Source organism: Rhamphochromis sp. 'chilingali' (assembly GCF_963969265.1).
Source record: "Rhamphochromis sp. 'chilingali' genome assembly, chromosome: 9".
Lineage (NCBI taxonomy): Eukaryota > Metazoa > Chordata > Actinopteri > Cichliformes > Cichlidae > Rhamphochromis > Rhamphochromis sp. 'chilingali'.
Window position 1 is genome coordinate 28,476,732 of NC_137936.1, and position 18,963 is coordinate 28,495,694.

The window sequence follows — 18,963 nt, forward strand, 5'->3', positions numbered from 1 at the left end:
ACTAACTGAATGAGAGTGAAATAAGTTTCAGCGCAACAGATTTTCAAAATTTTCAGGGCTTTCACAAAAACATCCTAAAAAGTGGCAGTAATTACAACTCATGCCTGATTCTCTACATCAGAAAAAGATCTGTAGCTTCTTATGTCAGCCTTCTGCAGTCTGTGATATCCTGCTACACAGGCTTGATGTGCATGGCATTTCTGAGGAAATGTTACACTTGGGGCTCGTTGTCTTTTACAACTGATGTCAGAGAGGGGCAAAACACACCCTGTTGACATCCAATGCTACACAGTATCATACTCACAGAGTGTTTGACCACATCAGCCCAGTCTGGAGCCACATAGTATTCCGAGTTGGCATCCAACCATCTAGAGAGCTCCTTTATGGCCGGAGCCATAGCACCACCAAGCTGCAAAGTAGGAAAACCAGCACAGTGTAGTTGCAATGATATCAAATTGTATGTAGGCTTTTTCTAGCTTCCCCTACTCAAAGGCAGCCTGTATTATTGGTGGACAGCAAAGCGCCACCAAACTGCAGCAAAGGAAGCAATAACACAGCAATCCTTCTACTTCCCATGGCTGAACTTTCATTGGTTCAGTTTTATGTTTTAAAATGAACACTTTTATTTGATTTTTGTGTTTCATGTATTTTATATGCGTGTCTGTGTGTGTTTTCTACCCTGCGTCCAGTGCCGCGGTGCACAACTGGGACCCTCTCCTCCCCCGTCAAAGAGTTTATATCCAGCTTGGTGGGATCTTTACAGCGATGCCTCCTCTGTTTGGGACGCTCTACAAAACCATGCAACAGACCTGCACCAGACTGCACAGTAGCCAGGGAGGGTAGATGGGGAAAAAGGTTGTAAGTGCCAATTAATCTGAGCATAAAAGAATAAGTGCTCAACTGTAGCCTCAGCAGAGGACATTCCAATACAGAAAAGGCAAAATATAAAGAATACAACACAGCAGGATTTAGAGCATTACAATCCTAGAAATCCTCGACTTACATGAGCAAATGCCGGCAGATCCATGGTGTAGCCTGGATTCTGTCTCAGCCACTCAATTAGACCTTTGCCGGCTGCCTCTCTGTCAATGGCCACAATCTCTGGCTGAGGAGGTGTCTGGGTTGGGGTGGGAGTAGAAGAGGAGGACGGTGTGGGAGGACCTGCAGGTCGCTCTGAGGGAGAGGGGGATGGCGAGGAGGTGGAGGAGGAAACAGAAGAGTGGCTGATCACCTCAACCCGGCCCTGTACATGGAGAGACAGACACATATAGATAACACAAGATTTACTTTCTTCTTTCTTTTTTAATCAACTTTATCTTTTGTTTTTTGTCCCCAAAATGTTCTCGGTGGTGCTTCTCTTTCACTCTGAAGTAAGTGCAACTATTCTAAATGCCCTTACTCTGAAAAGGCCCTCCTCCCTCTACCCACCTGTGATTCAGGGAGGTGCAGTCCTCGGCTCTTGGTGAACTCAGAGTACAGAGCTTCCACATTTCTCCTCCTCCCTCTCCTCCTCCTCATTGAATCATCTCCCCTCAGGCTCCCGTTAACTATTTGTCCTGTTACCGGATGGATGAGCCCCGCCTGCAGAATTCCGGCCATGTCGATTCCCACGGGGCCTGGCAGCGGGGCCGTGATGGGAGGTGGCGGTGGTATCTTATGACTGCTGCCCGCACCAGCATTGAGGTGGCTGATTCCTGGTGCAACCACAGCTTCATTTGTTCCAATGCTACTCGTGGTGCTTATTTCTCCTGAAGACTTGGTCAGATCTATGGCTGCTTCTTGCCAGCCATTTATCAATATGGCTCCTGTACGGTGAGAGGGCGGAGCAACCACGGGTGCTTTATCACTACTGGAGCTTGTGGTAACAGCAGTGTGGCATGACGATGCAGATTTTCCAGCTAAAACCTTGGCAGCTGCCGCAGCAGCGGCTTCATAGTCGAAAGACCTCCGACCTCCTGCTCGTTTGAGCTCAGGGAGGAAGGCAGGAGCCACAAGCCTCTCCTGTAACAGAGGCAAGGAGGTAAGGCGCCAAGCTCCGCGCCCGCATGCGCCGCCCCGCGGCATGTACTGTCAGGGTGGACAGGGTGGGTGAGGGGTAGACAAGAATGGGAGAGAGATGATGGCTTTATTAAACATACATATGGACTGAGACACAACACAGTGGCGGCTGTCAACTAGACCTGGGTAAAACTGTTAGATATTTAAAATGTTTTTGTTTGTTTTTTTCCTGAGAGTGAGTGTGTCATCTTTGGATGCTGCTTCAGGCACCTGACAAGTTAACTTGTTTACATCTGAAAGTATGAGACACGGAACAAACAGCTCATAATCCATCTGTTCGCTGGCCTATGGTGTCAAACATTTTGTAAACAAACCTCTTGGTTTAAAAACACTGAAGGCTAAGCAGCCAGAATATAAACTCAAAGCAGAGACACAAATCTGGTCATTATTCTCACTCTCGCATATATGAAATGTGTCTTTATAGATATATGACAACTTGCCCAAGTCTAATCTCCACATTTATATTATCAACAGTACACATTACTGAGACAGGAAACTTCACAATAAGCAACAAAGCAATGGTGTGGATTAGAGGTGCCCAGTGCTAATAGTTTTATTTATAACTATTGCAGTTATATTTTATATAGAACATAACAATGAAGAGTTAAGGAGACACATACAAACAAACAAAATCTTTAGCAGAAAATGAAAAACTCGGTCAGACTCATGATGCATTTTGCAAAGACCTGGTCAGTCAGTTGATTATAGTCAGTCTAAAGTCAGCCTTGTTAGCACTTTAAGCAAACTGGGCACAACTTGTATGAGCCATGGCATGGGAGAGATAAATGCTGACAGATGACAGATACACCGATATGTGCAACAAAGGGAGTTAATTTATTCATTCACTCTTCGAGTCTCACCTTAGGTAGTCTTGTGAGAGGGGGAGGAATGGAAAATCCCAGTGCAGGATTCGCCTGCTGCACCCTGGCCTGGGTTGGGACAGAGCCCGAGGCCGTGGTGGAGAGAAAACCTCCTCGGTGTTGGTGGTGCTGGGCTAAACTGTTGGCCAAGCAGGAGTTGGCAGCCAGGGCGGCTGGTGAGTCATACTGCTCGCTAGATGAAGGCCACTTCCCCTTAAGGATGGCGTGGCAGATGCTGTCCAGGCGGTTGATGATTACTCTATCCTACAGGGGCCATAAAAATAAGCGGAGAAATTAATTAATAAACACGAATAACTTAATTTACAAGAAGTGTACCAAGTGCCACAAAATTTAGCTAAAATGTAAAACTCATTTTGTCTTTTCAGACTTTCTAAGCAGCGTCAGCACTGTCCTCTAAATGAAAGCAGTGAAATTGCCGGTGAGAACTCAAAACAGGGTATTTTTGCTTCTAATCGGCAAAAACGAAAACATTTTCCTGCAAAAGAGGAAGAGCAGAATTTATAAAAATAATTATTCTAACTTTACTGTCAAAAATGTTTTAACCATGGGAGAATCAACGTCTACTGTTAAATATTTTGTAAACACATCACTGAGAATGTTACAGTAATAGTTAAACATATATTTTACCTTTGGCCACTCAGAAAATGAGTACAGTGCTTTCTCCTGTAACAGCTGAGCGATGGTTGGCTCTCTGGTTTCATGAAGGCTGTCAGGAATCTCACACACTGAAATGGGAGCTGCAAACCTGGGGCTGGCAGAAAACCCTTCAACCACAGGCACTGTGCAAAATGGAAATGGGTTAAGTACAAACAAATGAATTTAAGTGTGAAAGGTGAATTAACTTCATGAAAGTCTCAGCATCCTCACCGGGTGTACTGGGTCTCTCCTCCTTTACTTGGCCTTTCAACTCTGCACTTTCTGAGGTTTCTACTAGGCCATCATTCTGCTCAAGCTTTGGGGTCAGGACTGTGCTATCTGCCTCCAACATCTCATGTTTTGTCTCAGTTTTGACCTCAGATAACGCTGTAAACCCAAGGACCTCTGGCTTGGCCTCAGGTTTTATCTCAGAACTTTCTGGGTAGCTTGTGAACCCCAGACCCTCAGCCTTGGCTTCAGGCTTGATGACAGATGTCTCAGGAAAAGCTGCTAACCTCAGGTCTTCAGGCTTTGCCTCGGTCTTAAGCTTAGGACTCTCTGGATAAGCACTAAACCCCAGAGCTAATGGTTTGACCTCTGATTTGACTTCGCTGCCACCTGCATAGGCTACAAACTGCAAAAATTCAGGTTTAGTGTCTAAATGCTCTGGCTTCATACGAAAGCTCAGATCTTCAGGTTTAGTCTCCAGTGTTTCAGGTTTAATCGGATATTCTAACTGCTCTGCTTTGGTCACCAATCCTTCTGACTTTACGGGGTAGGAAAAGAAACTGGTGTGTTTGACTTCAGAGCTATCAGGGCAAACATCCTCAATAGTCTGTGTCTTGGTATCTTCAATCTTGACTGGTAGCAACAATTGCTCTGGTTTCTCCTCACCATCGGGTAAATGAGAAAATTTAAGGTCAGATGGTTTTGTGTCGATGTTGTTCAGAGGCAGAGTTGAGCCCATTTTGATTTCATTTTGATCGAGCAGGTTATCTTTGCTGTCCTGATCAAGGGAGAATTTTAGTGCGTTATTCTTACAGTCTCTGCTGCCATCGGGCAAGTTCAGGTCTTCGTCTGAACCCTTGCAGTGTGCCATAGAGGCTTCATTTTTGGCTTCCTCCATGCTGTTGCTCTCTCTGGTGGTTTCAGTAGAGTTTGATGGTTGTGTAGGGGATGACACAGAAACAGAAGGGCAGGAGAGCTGTCCAAATTGCGAGTAAATGCTACCCAACTCCATCTTATTGGTTTTGACATCTAGTTGTTTCAAACCCTTTTCTTCCTCCTCATCACAGGGTTGTACAACCGGAACATCAAACGGAGAAACATTATCCTCTTGCCCTTCGGAAATCTCATCTACCTGATCTGCTAGATCTGTGCGACCCATCAAGCTGCCCTGTCTAGACTTTTTTGGAATTCCTTTCATTTGCACAAACTCTTCAGTTGTGTTGCACATCAATGCTTCAGTGTCAAGAGAATTTTCAATAGACCGTTCCTCCACCGTTTGGTACAAAATCAACCCCTCCACCTCCTCCGTAGGCTCTTCAATAGATAGGCTGCCCTCCTGTTCGAGCTTTCCAAGATAAGAGTGCACGTCTTGGGGTGAGTCCTTTTTATGCTCTGCTTGGTCAAAGCGACCCTCGAGGTCTTGAGACATTTGGATAAAGACTTCCTTCCTCTCGCCCTGTTCTCCAAGGGCAGACTCTGATTCTATCCCTTCTAACTCTGGCACTTCCATGGGTGGATTCAAAACTCCCAAACTTTGGTCTGCACCTGCAAGCAAAAAACATTGAGATGTAATGTAGGGGACATAGCAATGGTTGGTGTTATCTCTTCATTTTTTTAATCCTCAGATTGGGGCGTAAAACATTAGACGGTTTAAAGTTATTAAGAGGCTTTGCCATAGTGTATACGGCCTAAAGAAATCTTAAAACATCAGGACATTTCATTAGCAACTGATATAATTTATGATATATTAACATGTATGTATGACAGCAACTTGTACATCTTTACAAACTGAATATTTGTGATCATTCCTGGAAAAAAAAAAAAAAGTAGGTTAAATACTATGCTCAATATTTTCCCTTTGACATACCTTGGTTTGGATTACATTCCTCTCCTTCCAGATGTTTGTCTCTTTGTTTTTCCACATTCTGTTCCAAGGTCTCCCTTGACAAGTCTTCAACTTCTTCCTCCTCCTTATCATCAAACTCAAAGCCGGTACTTTCCTCCCGATCATCTCCATCCTCCACAGGATTAGTCAGGCTCTCAGAGACATCAGAGTGCCCCAGTCCATCCTGTGGCTCATGGGCAGTGATGTCAGACAGAGAAAGTGGAGGAGGGGGTACGTACGGCAGAGGAGGACTTGCTGACAGGTCCGTGTGATCTGCACTCGGTTCTTCATTCACACCAATGTCCTGGACACAAAATATAAGTGTTAGATTTATTGAAGCCTAAATGGCATTGCTCATTTTGGCAATAATATAATACTACTGATTATTAACTTTAGTTTACTTGTATAATGATGGTGTGATCAAGTCGCAGCTTTCCAACATTTAAATTGATTAAAAAAAAAAGAAAAACCACACACACACACACACACACACACACACACACACACACACACACACACACACACACACACACACACACACACACACACACACGAAGCTATTCATCGCTGCAATTAAAAAAATACTGGCGACACCAGTGCTACCCCTCAAGCTCCTAGTAGACAACCTATGGTATCAATTTTAAAATTCTACATCACCTTGTTTTCAAGTTATCATATTCACGAGATTTTCAGAAAACTTGACCTTTGACCTTGAGGTCGAGGTCGAGGTCACTGAGACTCAAATTCATCCCAGATTTTTAATCAAAACATTTGTGAAATGAATTTGAAACTCCTATGTCGCCTTACTCTAAAGTATTACATTCACAAACTCGCGTGTCCATGCCACCTGCAGGGTGACAACAACATGCCATCAGCCTTTTACGGCTGAGGGGTAAAAAAGGAAAGATGTAAATCGCACGATGTGAACATAATCTATAATGAACATTTCCAATGTCATAAAAATTAACATGCTATTTTTTTAACATTGATGTTAAACTGCAGCTAAAACGGCCATCTTTGAGAAGTCTTTCAGAATTTTCTCTCAATTATTAAAATTTTTTTTTTTTTTTTTTTTGCAAACTTTGCAATATTTTTTCTTCTATTCGACTGTGCAATAATCACTGTGCAATAGACTCACTCAAATGTGCAATCCACTGGTATCCCTATTTATCCATATTATATATTCTGTATTTATATATGTGTATATATGGTATATTTATGCTTATATCTTTACTCTTATTCCCCTCTATTGTATCTGTAACACGCAACTTCTGTCGGTGCTGTGCTACTAGAAACTGAATTCCCGGAGGAACCCACCTGAGGGATTAATAAAGTTTCATCTAATCTAATAGAATTTGAAAAGATGCCATTTTAGAAAATAATTTGGCAAATACTTGATAAGTGCAGCCCTTAGTGTTTGGCAAATGTGTTTTACAGATCTTAAAATGTAAAATATGCATAATCCAATGAATAGTTTCACTTGGAGCAATATGACCCTGACAAACATCAAAGATCAGCATTCATTTGAGCTTTACTGAAACACAACCCGTTCATTGAATATACTAACCGAAAGAAGAGGCAAAATGTCAGCAGTTAACAATGCAGCTGAGCACTTTTGTGTTTTCAATATTCCCTACAACAGATTTTCCCCTTTACTTTTTCCTCTTTTGTTAGAGCAATTTTTCCATGTTTATCTACCGTCTGCCCCACTGGACACATTGCATTACATTATTTGAGCATTAAGCCGATAATATGAAAAGGGTTTCAGATTATTGTTATCTTGAGGGCTGTGATTACAAAGACATTTAAGATGATTTTAAAATTCATTTTATATTTATTTTGTAAGATGGCCCTGTTATCCAGAGGGCACAGGCTGGTGAAACCAACCTTAAAGAGCATGTAACTTGAGGACAGTGGCTCAACAGAATCGCCTGCTGATGGATGGGAAGGAGGGGATGAGGGCGGAAGGCCCAAACACTCCTCCAGAGTTCCACCTTCCTCCCCTCCTCTGTCTCCCCCCTGTGCCTCCTCCTCCTCCTCCTCCAGGAAGCCCGTCTCTAAGGTAGAAGGACCCAGGATTGGATCAGATTCATTGAACATATGGTGAGCAGGACTAGTGTGGTCCGTACTGTCCCAGGGAGCCTGCAATACAGAAGTGTAGGATGTCAAAGCACAGAAATAAGAAAACCTATGTAAATAACTTGAACTGTTAAATTTCAAATGGTTAGTTGATGACCAAAAACATTTTTATTATATTTTTATTAACCGAGTAGGTGTCATAACGTCAGATATTTGCTATATCAGACAATAAAAATGCTTAAAACATATAAATTATAAATTTCCTATAAATTCAATTTTTTGCTTAGGGCAGAAACAAAGCATCTCATGCAGTCCATACAGTTGACATTTCAATCACAGACATAGTTTATTATACAAGTCTTATTTAAATATCAGAGTAGTTATCTCAAATAACACTGCATACCTGTAACTGATCCAGCTCCACTGATGGTGCCATCAGCCCAGTTTCCTCAGACGAGCCCTGCTCACCAACGAGCACATCACTCCTTAGTTTTGAATCCAGGTCTGTCCCACCCACACCGTATGAGTTGAGCATGCTTTGACCTCCTGCAGCTGAGTTAAAGGGGAAACCGTTGAGGGCATCTTTGGAAACCTTTCCTCCATGTAAAGAATCTGCAGACATGGTGTCATGCTGTAGCGTGCCCAGCTCCAGAGTTTCATCCAAAGGTGGACAGTCAAGGAAATCTCCTCGAGGTCCAGGAACTATTCCCAGACTTGGTGAAGCTGAATCATGAGCATCCAATGGTGGAGGGTGAAGGTGAGGGTGAGAAGAAGAAGAAGAGGAAGAGGAAGGAGAGGGAGCAGATGGAGGTATAGGGTGTTGCGAGTGATGATGATGGTGGTGGTGATGAGAGGATTGGTGGGGATATTCAGGAGGCTGAGGAGAGTGGCGACCGAGTCCCGAATCGTACAGACAGCAGTGAGGATGAGGAAGCTGGGGATGAGATGAGGAGGAGGATGAGATGCCAGGATGAGTCGCCAAGCCAGTGTGATGAGGGTGATGGTGGCTTTGAGGATGAAGGTGAGCAGGGTGTCCCCTGACATAGTTCCTGTGAGCCTCCAGGAAGCTCAGCTGAGGGTCGTTGAGGATGTAGAAGTCGGTGCGGCTCAAACCGTGGCGCGCTGCCCCAATAAGGAGGTCGCGGTCGTGTTTGCCAGACTCCCACCATACAGGGAGGTAGAGCGAGGGCCGGCACAGCTGAAGACGGGCTGAGAGTAACGGATGGCGGAGAACCTGAGAGAGGGATGCAGTTCAGAGACCAAGCTACTTTCTTAACCGAATGAAAATGTCTACATTTTATCCATTTTTATATTCACATAGTCAGAGAGATGGTCAGGTTTAGTAGACAGAAGTGTCGTTCTTTTGTTTTATGCTTTCTGGACAAATATGTTTTGACCCTTGGCACTAGACTCCCCAATACAACTAGCGAGTTAGCTGTGGGCATTACCTCAGCCCCAGTTTTTAGCTGTGTAACCTAACGCATGATAAACAGTCTGACTTATAAACAGTTCACACTTTTGACCATGTAGAAAATGTCTAAATGTCTATTCTGAGGTTAGATATGACATCATTTGTAGGGAGTGTCTTTTTTTAATGACTTGTATACAGGTTCACCGATGATTCACTTTTTTATCTTTAGCCTTTTTTTGATGACACTGAAAAGAAGGGAGCTAAGGAGGGACAAATGAGGTTAATTTGAACCCCTCTAAACCATCAACAAACTCAGAACAGTACAAGCAAGATAAACTTTGAAGTCAATGTCTAACAGAGTTCCATCGATGAAAAGGACGCTATTTGTTATTAAGCTTTGTTTCTTCAAAGAGCCCACCTGCTCTCTGATCTTGCGCAGCAGCTCGATGCGGTATAGCGTCCTAGCTGCTCTTTCTTCTGTCAGAGGCTCCACAATCACAGCGGGATCCACCAGTCCTGGGAGACGCAAGAGAAAGGGAGGGGAAGCAGAGAAAGAATAAAAGGATGAGAAACGGAAACAGTGACAGTCAATGTTGGCATAGAGACAGTGGAGAAGGCAGGAAAAATGCAGACCAGAGTAAAAGGGATGGAGAGTATTAGTGTGTTCAAGAGTCACTCCTGTCTTTAAATGATTTTGTGTTTTATCCTGCGTATATACAGGAGAGTAAGTTATGTGTAAATTATATGTTAACATGCAATTTGTAGTTAAATGAGTTATAAAAACTACATCTATGGAGGCTATTTTACTAGCAGGGGTCAGTAATGTTCCCAATGACGAGGTCCTCAAAAATGATCTGCAAGTTGACACTCTTATGACAAAGTCTAAACGATGTATTGTTTAACTGTAGGCTTAAGAAGTGTGGCTGAAAACCAAAAACCTGCAGTGCCCAGAAAACATTAACTGGAACATGAAGCTGAGCAATAATACAAATTAGCAAGGGTTACCCTGTTGATAAACTAAGTCCATCACAGATGTCAGTAACAACCCCAACCGGCATATTTATCATAAACAGTACCTTCTTCCTTCCTGGGTGGAAGCTTGCATGCTGTCCTGCACATGTTCACAAAGGAATTGAAGTATCTTTCCAGACTCTCATCAGTCTTCCTCTCCAGTCTGGCAAGAGCTCTGAACTGGGACCAGTCAAATGCCTTCCTCTCCGGGTCATACACCACCCCAAATGATGATACTGTGCGGTAAAAATCTGCTTGTTCTCGACGAGTCCACCTAAAAGGTCACAGAAAAATACAAATGACTGATAAATACATATACTGAGAAACTGCATATAAATGCATGTGAAAGCAGATGCGTTCGTGTCTGAATGAAGATGCCGAGCAGCAGAGCCACAAAGGTAAGATTAAAGTATACGACAAAAGCTTGGTATCTCTGTCTTATGTCAAACATTTCTACCTTCTCTGCCACTCCAGAAACAGAGGGTCAGGTTCTGTAGCGACCACAGAACACCTTCTTAAATCTTCACCCAGCTGCCAAGCCAGTGGCCCACCAGCGTGATGACTATGAGCAGCTCCAGCTCCTCCGATTCCCATGCCAACGAGGCCATCGTGAAGCATAAAGTCATGCCTGAGCAGTGGCTCGCGTCGTAGTGTGAAGCGCTGGTAGGCAGTGATGAGGCGACGTAATCGGGCCGTCAAGGCGGGGCCTGTGGGCCAGAGGGGCCGGGCTTGGACAACATGGAGAGCTGCCACCCCGGTCCCGGTTCCTGTTGTCGTTGTGGTGACCAAAGTTCCATCTTGGGTGCACAGGTCACCTGACATCTGAGAGTCTGGAGAAAAGCCAGTCAGAGTCAGCACGTTAGATCCTTCACACACTGGATGTGTTTGAAGGTATACAAAAAAAAGAAGCATCTAAATAACCACTTATCATTCAGTACAAATGTGTGTCTATGTGGATAAAGCCTGCATTATTTATGTATTCTCTTATTTTGTTCAGCTCAGAGGGAACGTGAGGGTGTGATCCTATAAAAACACAAGGACCAGAGTATATTGCTGTCGATGTGTTTCTTCTCTTCTTCGTTTCTGTGTCACAGATATATGAAGAGCACGCGTGAAAGCAAAAAAGCAAAAAAGCCACTGCAGGCAAGATGAAGCATGCCTCTCCCAGGATTGTACAGACGTGACTGTGTTTAGTCATTGAAATATTAAAAAACTACTGCAAAAGAATAAGAAAATACATTTTCATATCTCTGATTCACAGCTTGGTTATTGGCACCGGCATCACCTCTCAACACGCTTCACTCTCGTTCACTGAACCACATCTTTTTCTTTCTTTCTCTGTATGTCTTTAAATAATAAAATGTTGTGTTTAAAAAGAGTAATCAACAACTTCTGAATATTATACCTTTAGCTACTAATACTGCTTTTGGTGGAGAATAAATAAATACCTCAATTTCAGAATTGAAATTAAAACTGTAAAATGATGTTTCCATACCAACTTTAAAGGAAACATGTGATCAAATATTTGATTCAAATAGAAATCAACACTGAATCTAGTTAAAAAGAGCATCGCAGCTTTCCCTTAACAATGTGTGTCACTGCACTTATAATACTACAACAAAGATTTGAAGAAGCAAGCCTCATTATAACAATTATCCAAGTCCTTAGTAGAGCTCTAAGGAAATCAAGACTTCAGTGGAAAAATGAAATAAGTTTTGATGGGAAATGTCGTGTTAAAACACCTCACGTCAGAACAGAGGAGTGAAATGTAATCGAGTGGAGGGAAATTACTGTATTTCAAACCATTTGAAAGAATGTCAGAGTAAGAAAAGAAAAAGTACAATTTGAAAAGTTAGGTTAGCCTTTAACAACCCACGAATGCCAAGAAATTATAAAGCTATCTATTAAAATTTGAATTATGTGTATGGTTGGTCCTTGAATGAGTAGTGGAACTCTTCATTTGGTCTTCATATTAGTATGTAACACTTGTAACTGTCTCACCTGGACCAGTACTGTCTGGCTTGTCTGATGTATCGGTGCTGGAGCAGGTTTCCTCTCCCTGTGAATAACACAAAACACACAAAAAAATAAAAATAAATAAATCACAAAAATCATCTTTTCTGTCACCTGGCTAAAAATATATACCTTTTTATTTCTTTATTATCTGTTACTGTTATTAGCTGTTACTTTTATCGTTGTGCTGAATATTATTTTTTTGTATCACATTTTCTTCTGTTGTTTTAACTCCATCTTTTCTTTACCTTAATTTAATATTTTTTGGTTTGTTGTGTATTTTGCCTGTATTTGTGAATATTACTATATCATGTCCTTTATCATTTTCTGTTTTTTGTTTGCTTGTTTCTTTTGCCCAATAATTAGTAATTGTTACAGCCGTGGCTCTATCTGACCCTGATTATTCCTTGTCTATGCTATTATCCACCATTTTTCTACGACTGTAGAAAAACTCTTTGCTTCTGAGGGTCTCTTGAGTGTCCCTCAGAAGGTGTCCTCCTGAATGGCTGGCCTTGTGGGCTTGCGTGTTGATAACTGTGCTGGTTAATATCCAACACAGCATCTTGCCATTTAAAAAGCCTGTCAGCACAGTACTCTCACGACAGCAGCAGCAGCATCTCAATCCTGACCGAGGTCTCAGTCAGAATGGGCACAGTTCTGTGAAAAGGACTCTAGAGTGTCCTATGATTCAATAGCTTGTAAAAAAAACACTTTTAGAAGCAACGATTTAAAGTTTTCTGTATGACTTTATAAGTCTCTCACATCAGTGTGGAGGAATTTCAGCACAGTTTGTAGGGATGCACTGCTCTCTTAATACTCTATGGCAGGGGTGTCCAACTCCAGTCTTTGAGAGCTACGGTCCTGCAGCTTTTAGATGCATCCCTACTCCAACACAGTTGAACCAAAGGGTTGGATTACCTCTTCAGAATGCAATCAAGTTTGGCAAAGGCCCAGTAACAAGCCATTCATTTGATTCAGCTGTGTCGGAACAAAGATGCATCTAAAAGCTGCAGGACAGTAGCTCTTGAGGACTGGATTTGGACACCCTTGCTCTATGGCATAGATTCATGTCATAGAGTGGTTTCACCACTGCATGTCTGTTGGGTTGCAGTATGTACTTTGCGGGCCACTGCAACGCAAGGATTCTCCTTCTTTTCAGCCAATCCCCATTAGATTTGCTGGTGTGTCTGGTATTATTGTCCTTTTACATCACCTGGTCTCACATGATTCATATGCTCTGCTCCCCTTACCCCTAGATCAGGGTGTAAGAGTAACAATTCTTCTATACAATAAATCATTCTTTTAGAAGGATTCTTCAGACTGGCCAGTATAATTCTAATTAAAATCATGATACAGCAAGAATATTTAAATTATAGAACAGTGGCAGCTGCCAGTAGTACCCCTTAGTCTCCTAACAGATGCACCCGGGGTATGAATTTGAAAATCCCGTGCTGTTTTGTTCTGAAGTGATCACATTCACAAGATTTTTAGAAAACTTGACCTCTGTGACCTCAACCTCTAAGTCAAAGATTCAAATTCATCCGAGATTTTTAGTAGATGCACCTATGGTATCAATTTGAAACTTTTATGTCGCCCTGCTTCTCGAGTTATAGCATTTACAATCATGGATGTCCTGGCTGCAACAACGGCAGTACCCCGTCAGCCGTTTTGGCTGAGGAGTAAAATAAATGATAATGAATGCAATACCACGCTGTTATTAAACTATGAACTATTGAAATGGACTATATGATCATATCACAAAGACACATTCCCTGTGAATGCCAGGTTTCTACAGATTGACAAAAACTGATCTTAAGCCAAAAAATATTTTTGGAATTCATGTTTTGAGATGGTCGACAGCTTTTATATTCAGAGGTTAAACTTTCATTTTGGAGTTTATGTTAGTCACGCTGGACTTGCCAAATGAAACCTGACTCAGTAAGCAATAAAAACCTAGAGATGAGATTTTTGCATTTGGAAAACATTATCTGTTCTGCTGTCAAATGTATTAGAGCGTTTAAAAATGCACCATTAACTCAACCATTTTATTTTAATAGTACCTAGTAGCCATGCAAGTATTCAGCTTGCAAATGTCCAAAACGTAAAGAAATTCTTCCCTGAGGCAATTTTAATCCCCCTCCCCCATGCAAAATTACTTTTCCTTTTTTTTTATAACACATTGGAAGAAAGTATTCAAAGAAATCTCAAGTTGTCTGTGGCATGGTGCAGAGCGAGAGAGGAAGAGAAGACAACAAAAAACATATCACTAATATAGTCTCAGGAGAGCTTTTACTTCACCTTGCTGCTCTCGTCTCTATCTTCTCCTCCATCTGGTTTGTTTTCAGGATCATCCTTCGTCTCCTCAGTTTTGCATGCGCTGACAAGAGAAACAAAAACATAGAGGAGAAAAGCGTTAATAACAATATCCTAGTGAGCTTCTACCATATACGACTGGGCAACACATGTAAGGACAGAATTCGGGGGATGAATTAGAGTAAATGTGCAGTCTAGGACAACAGATTAAAAAAAAAAAGTAAATACAGGCAGGAAAACACGATGACAGAAGAAGAAAAAGCTGTTAACGAAGCACAACAACAAACAGCCTGCCAGATTATGAGCTGTGACAATGTGATAAGATGTAAAAAAAAACATTTTGTATGGCACACGTGTGTGTGTGTGTGTGTGTGTGTGTGTGTGTGTGTGTGTGTGTGTGTGTGTGTGTGTGTGTGTGTGTGTGTGTGTGTGTGTGGGGTGATGGGTACTGTAATAACAAAACAGCTGAACATGAATTCACATCTTCTTACATTTTGTTATTTTGTTGGTGGCAATTTATTAATGCAATGAAGAAAAACAAATGTGATTATGAAAAATAAAACAAAGCCTCACTGAGGAGTCACATCACAGGCTCCACACAGATCTGCTTTAGTTTCCTTATGCTGGTTTAAATTGTTTGTTTTTTTTATTTATTTCCTCTTTTTAGTTCTTCACAAATTTCTCAAAAACCCAGTAAAGAGCAGAGTGGTTATTCTAATGTCTGATATTAGTTATAAGCTACTATTGAACTGCTGTTCAATGTTTTGGTGCACAGCATATTTCAAAATTTGCTAATGAAAAAAGACAGATGGGTCTCTGCAGAGATTTGATGTTTGTGGCATATGTTCATGTTTTTGAATGTGGGTTGCTATTTCCATTGTGCATTTTCACAGGGAGGAAATTAATAGTTTTTCCCTCATGCAGATTTTGGTTGGGTAGACGCTATGGCGACATAGTTAAGCATTTTATTTTTCCCCCCTATTTGTCAAACAGGCAAGACGATGTGAAATTTTTAGAAAATCACCCTTTTTCTAATTTCAAAAATTCACCTGCTACTAACCATCACGCTGGCCATTCAGCTGCCTCTCCGGAGTGAGATTCAAACTACTGTATAGCAGCAGGATACACTCTGCGAGTCAGACTGTGAGTCTGTCGCAGGGGTTTGCAAATGACTGTCTTCTAAATCAAATTATTTAATCATTTATTTAAAATTCTGCACCAATGCGATTCCAATTTTACTGGGGAAAATGAATTAATGAATTCACTGAAATGAATTCAGCACATGGGTTAATTAAGGGCACTTCTTAAAGGAAAAAAAATTAAAAAGATAAAAGGGTTTATTAGCTGTGAATAAAGAACTTCTATTCATCTTGGAAGGAACTTTCCTGTAGTACCAAATTTTCTTCTATTTTTTGTAAAGACAGAAATGAGAATTCATGTTTAGATTTTACATTATTTATGATCACTTGCATAAACTGTTAATGAATTAAATAAGCATTGTTCATGATCGCTCATGGATTTTTATTTCCTCAATGTATTTTTAGGTTTCTGCAAAAGTCCTGAAAAATCCTTCTATGTATAATTGCTGTTTCTTTTGGAAGGCTTCCTACCAGCATTTCAAAAACTTTTAACATCCAAAAATATCACACCTGTGCTGTGTGTGTTGTAGATTCAACATAAAGCAAAAACTCCTCGGGCAGCAATAAAGAGAAGTATTAGCACACAAAACACTTTCACACCTGTGCAGGTTCTGCATGGCCACATTTCCTGTACTACTGCTTCTGCATGCACAATTTCATCCTTGTAACATCGTCTCCCTGCATTCATTTATTTTCTCCTATCCTGTTCTCAAAGCTCTGTAGGAACCCTGCAGAGTTAACATTTTGAGACTAGAAGATCTTCCTGCTACACAGTCGCTGTGCTCAGCTGGGCGCAGCTTCAGGTTGAACAGGTAACAAAGCGAACGACAACTTCAATTACCTTCAGGAAGTGGATCAAAGCTTCCTGTTCAAATGTATGCGTCTAATCTTCACAGCGCTACCATTAGCCGAGGCAGCAGCAGCACCCAGAAAATAAATTTCCCACACTTTTCTCGGTCGTCTATTTCTCTGGCTCACTCCCTCTCTGACAGTTATTCCTTCGCGGCTCCTGGCAGCATTGCTTCTTCTTGCAAGACTTGCAAGTATAGTGAAACTACCAGAAAACATTACTGCTGAAGCTGATTTTAACAGTTCTTATAAACTGTTCATGGGTATGGTGAGCCTAAAATTGAATACTTTATGATAATGTCCTCACAATAGCGGTGAGCGTGTTAGTCTGTAAGCTATATGAAAAATATTATCTGGTTGTTATCACCATAACAAGCACCTTAATTCCACCCTGTGCATTTATAATTGTATGTCTACGTGCTTTCAATCTTCACACTCAGTATGTAAAGCAGGTGTGTGAGCGGGGAGGTGACAGTGTAAACACATACAAACAGGGAACAAGAGGAGACAGGATGTGTTGGCAACCTGCTGTGAACACTACTACCAGCAGTACAAATAAATATATAAATAAAAGGCGATGACTGGAAGAAGTACAAAGAACTGCTGAAGATCTGCAGGGAAGCTAATTAATGGCCCTGTGCTAAACAAAGAGGTTACTGAGGGTCAGCTGATAGAAACTGAGGTAATATCAACAAAGAATTTGTTTTTAATATGCACGACCAAAACACGGTGTGAGCTGCCACAGTAAGTTTTTGAGGCCTTTTTATAACGTGCTGAGAAGGGTCCCTGTGCCAAAACGATCAGTGTGTTTAATCATCGTTTCACATACCAAATCTAGTACGACGTACTCATATAAACATCTCATTGTTACACACACAGCAAAAAGAAAGACAAAAATTACAACAAACAGAAGATGATAATGTTTCGAATTTTCCCGAATACCCGAAAAACCTTTTCAGCAATCTATGAACACAATCGCGGTGGTCTGCTGTGTTGGTGTTTGTCTCCGTGTACCTTACCTGTCAGCGACGTCAGAGGCCACCTCTCCTCCTGCTTGCTCTGAGGACAGAGCTGTCACATCAGGCATCCCCACTCTTTCCAGAAAACACAAGTCTGGATCAGCACGCATTGCATTGTACCGCTCATATCCTGTCAGAGGAAAAACACTTTTACTAGTGTGAACAAGTATTTGAGGCAGCAGGACGTTTGCACATTGTGTATGCATGGAAAAACAAACACTTAATAAGTTAATAAACAATACATTATATCAGTAATGGAGCAATTATCAGCTGTTTTTTTCTTGAAGAAAGATTAAAACTCCATTATCATGTTTTGCTCTGCAGCCTTAGTAAGCTCAGCATAGCATGTTATAGTGTAGCAAGAACTAATATAACAGTGAAGTCTGAGTGGTGTTGGCATCTCCGAAAACATTAGAGCACTTTTGCAAATATGTGATGTTTTGATAAATCAAACATATTTGAAGTTTACACAGCACCATTCTCTCATAAAAATATCTTAAAAGTTTATTTTGTGACCCAGAAAGAGCAATATTTCAAACTCCGCCACTCTGCATTCCTCCGCCACTGCCTCGTTTGAGACGAAATGGATTCTGGGATATTGCATTTCGTCATTTCGAGCTGATTGGAGACCAAAACAGCCAATCAGATTTTTTTTTTGCATCCAAGTCTGTGATTGGCTGGTTTTGTGGCACAAATATAACGGTGTACAGAAAGAGTTGAGCGCGCACGGGCAGAAATGTTGAGAGCGCGAGCAACACATTGCGAGCAAAAACTGAGCGAGAGGGGCTGCTATTGTGTGCGTGTATGGATAATAGCAAACACTGAAATGCATTTTCTGCACGCAGCAATGAATTTTGTTCACTCAAATTTAGCTTTTCTTCATTCAAAATAAATTTCTCCTCAAAATGCAACACTTGCACCTGCAAAATTTTTTTACGTGTGCTCACATTTTTTTTTTACGTGCACTCAGAATAGTGGCACAAAAATAACGCCACAGTCAGTTACCATCTAACAAGCATCAGTCACAAGGCAAACGTATCTAATATCAACTGTTGTGAGTGGATGCTCGACATTATTGGTAGTTGATGTGAAATCAGTTACTTAAAACCTATTCACTCAGTCCTAGAGAGCGGTCAATGTCCCCCACTGTAACCACTGGTCTCTAAGGAAAAGTGTGTTTTCCGGGACAGGTTGGCATGTGCTTACTGGAGGTTGCAGACATTTGCTAGCTAGAATTTAGTCGCAAAGAGGTGCTGCACTGAAAAACCTCCTTGCTTTTAGTTGCTAACAGGTTGTCATGGTCATCAGTAGGTTGCACAGATAGTCCCAACTTGTCTCCAAAACAGTTGCAAACTACTGTTTGGAGGTAAATGAAAAGTGCAACACAACCTTCACTTTGAATCTGAATCTTCCCCGTTTCTGGTTTGCATCACATTTTTTC

General features: G+C 41.5%; 1 protein-coding gene across 3 annotated transcripts in view; it reads right to left on the reverse strand.

The window, feature by feature from the left end:
• Positions 1–18,963, reverse strand: part of chd6 (chromodomain helicase DNA binding protein 6) — a 99,241-nt gene that overhangs the window by 5,636 nt on the left and 74,642 nt on the right. For all 3 annotated transcript variants that reach the window (XM_080891462.1, XM_080891463.1, XM_080891461.1), the window contains exons 29-44: positions 17,523–17,652; positions 14,501–14,579; positions 12,191–12,248; positions 10,647–11,019; positions 10,255–10,463; positions 9,597–9,694; positions 8,171–9,001; positions 7,576–7,830; positions 5,671–5,992; positions 3,807–5,348; positions 3,567–3,718; positions 2,919–3,182; positions 1,429–2,067; positions 1,004–1,243; positions 679–819; positions 305–409 (exon numbers count right to left, since the gene is read on the reverse strand). In XM_080891462.1, the coding sequence (XP_080747588.1) occupies positions 305–409; positions 679–819; positions 1,004–1,243; positions 1,429–2,067; positions 2,919–3,182; positions 3,567–3,718; positions 3,807–5,348; positions 5,671–5,992; positions 7,576–7,830; positions 8,171–9,001; positions 9,597–9,694; positions 10,255–10,463; positions 10,647–11,019; positions 12,191–12,248; positions 14,501–14,579; positions 17,523–17,652 (5,438 nt within the window). The remainder of the gene's footprint in view (positions 1–304; positions 410–678; positions 820–1,003; positions 1,244–1,428; positions 2,068–2,918; positions 3,183–3,566; positions 3,719–3,806; positions 5,349–5,670; positions 5,993–7,575; positions 7,831–8,170; positions 9,002–9,596; positions 9,695–10,254; positions 10,464–10,646; positions 11,020–12,190; positions 12,249–14,500; positions 14,580–17,522; positions 17,653–18,963) is intronic.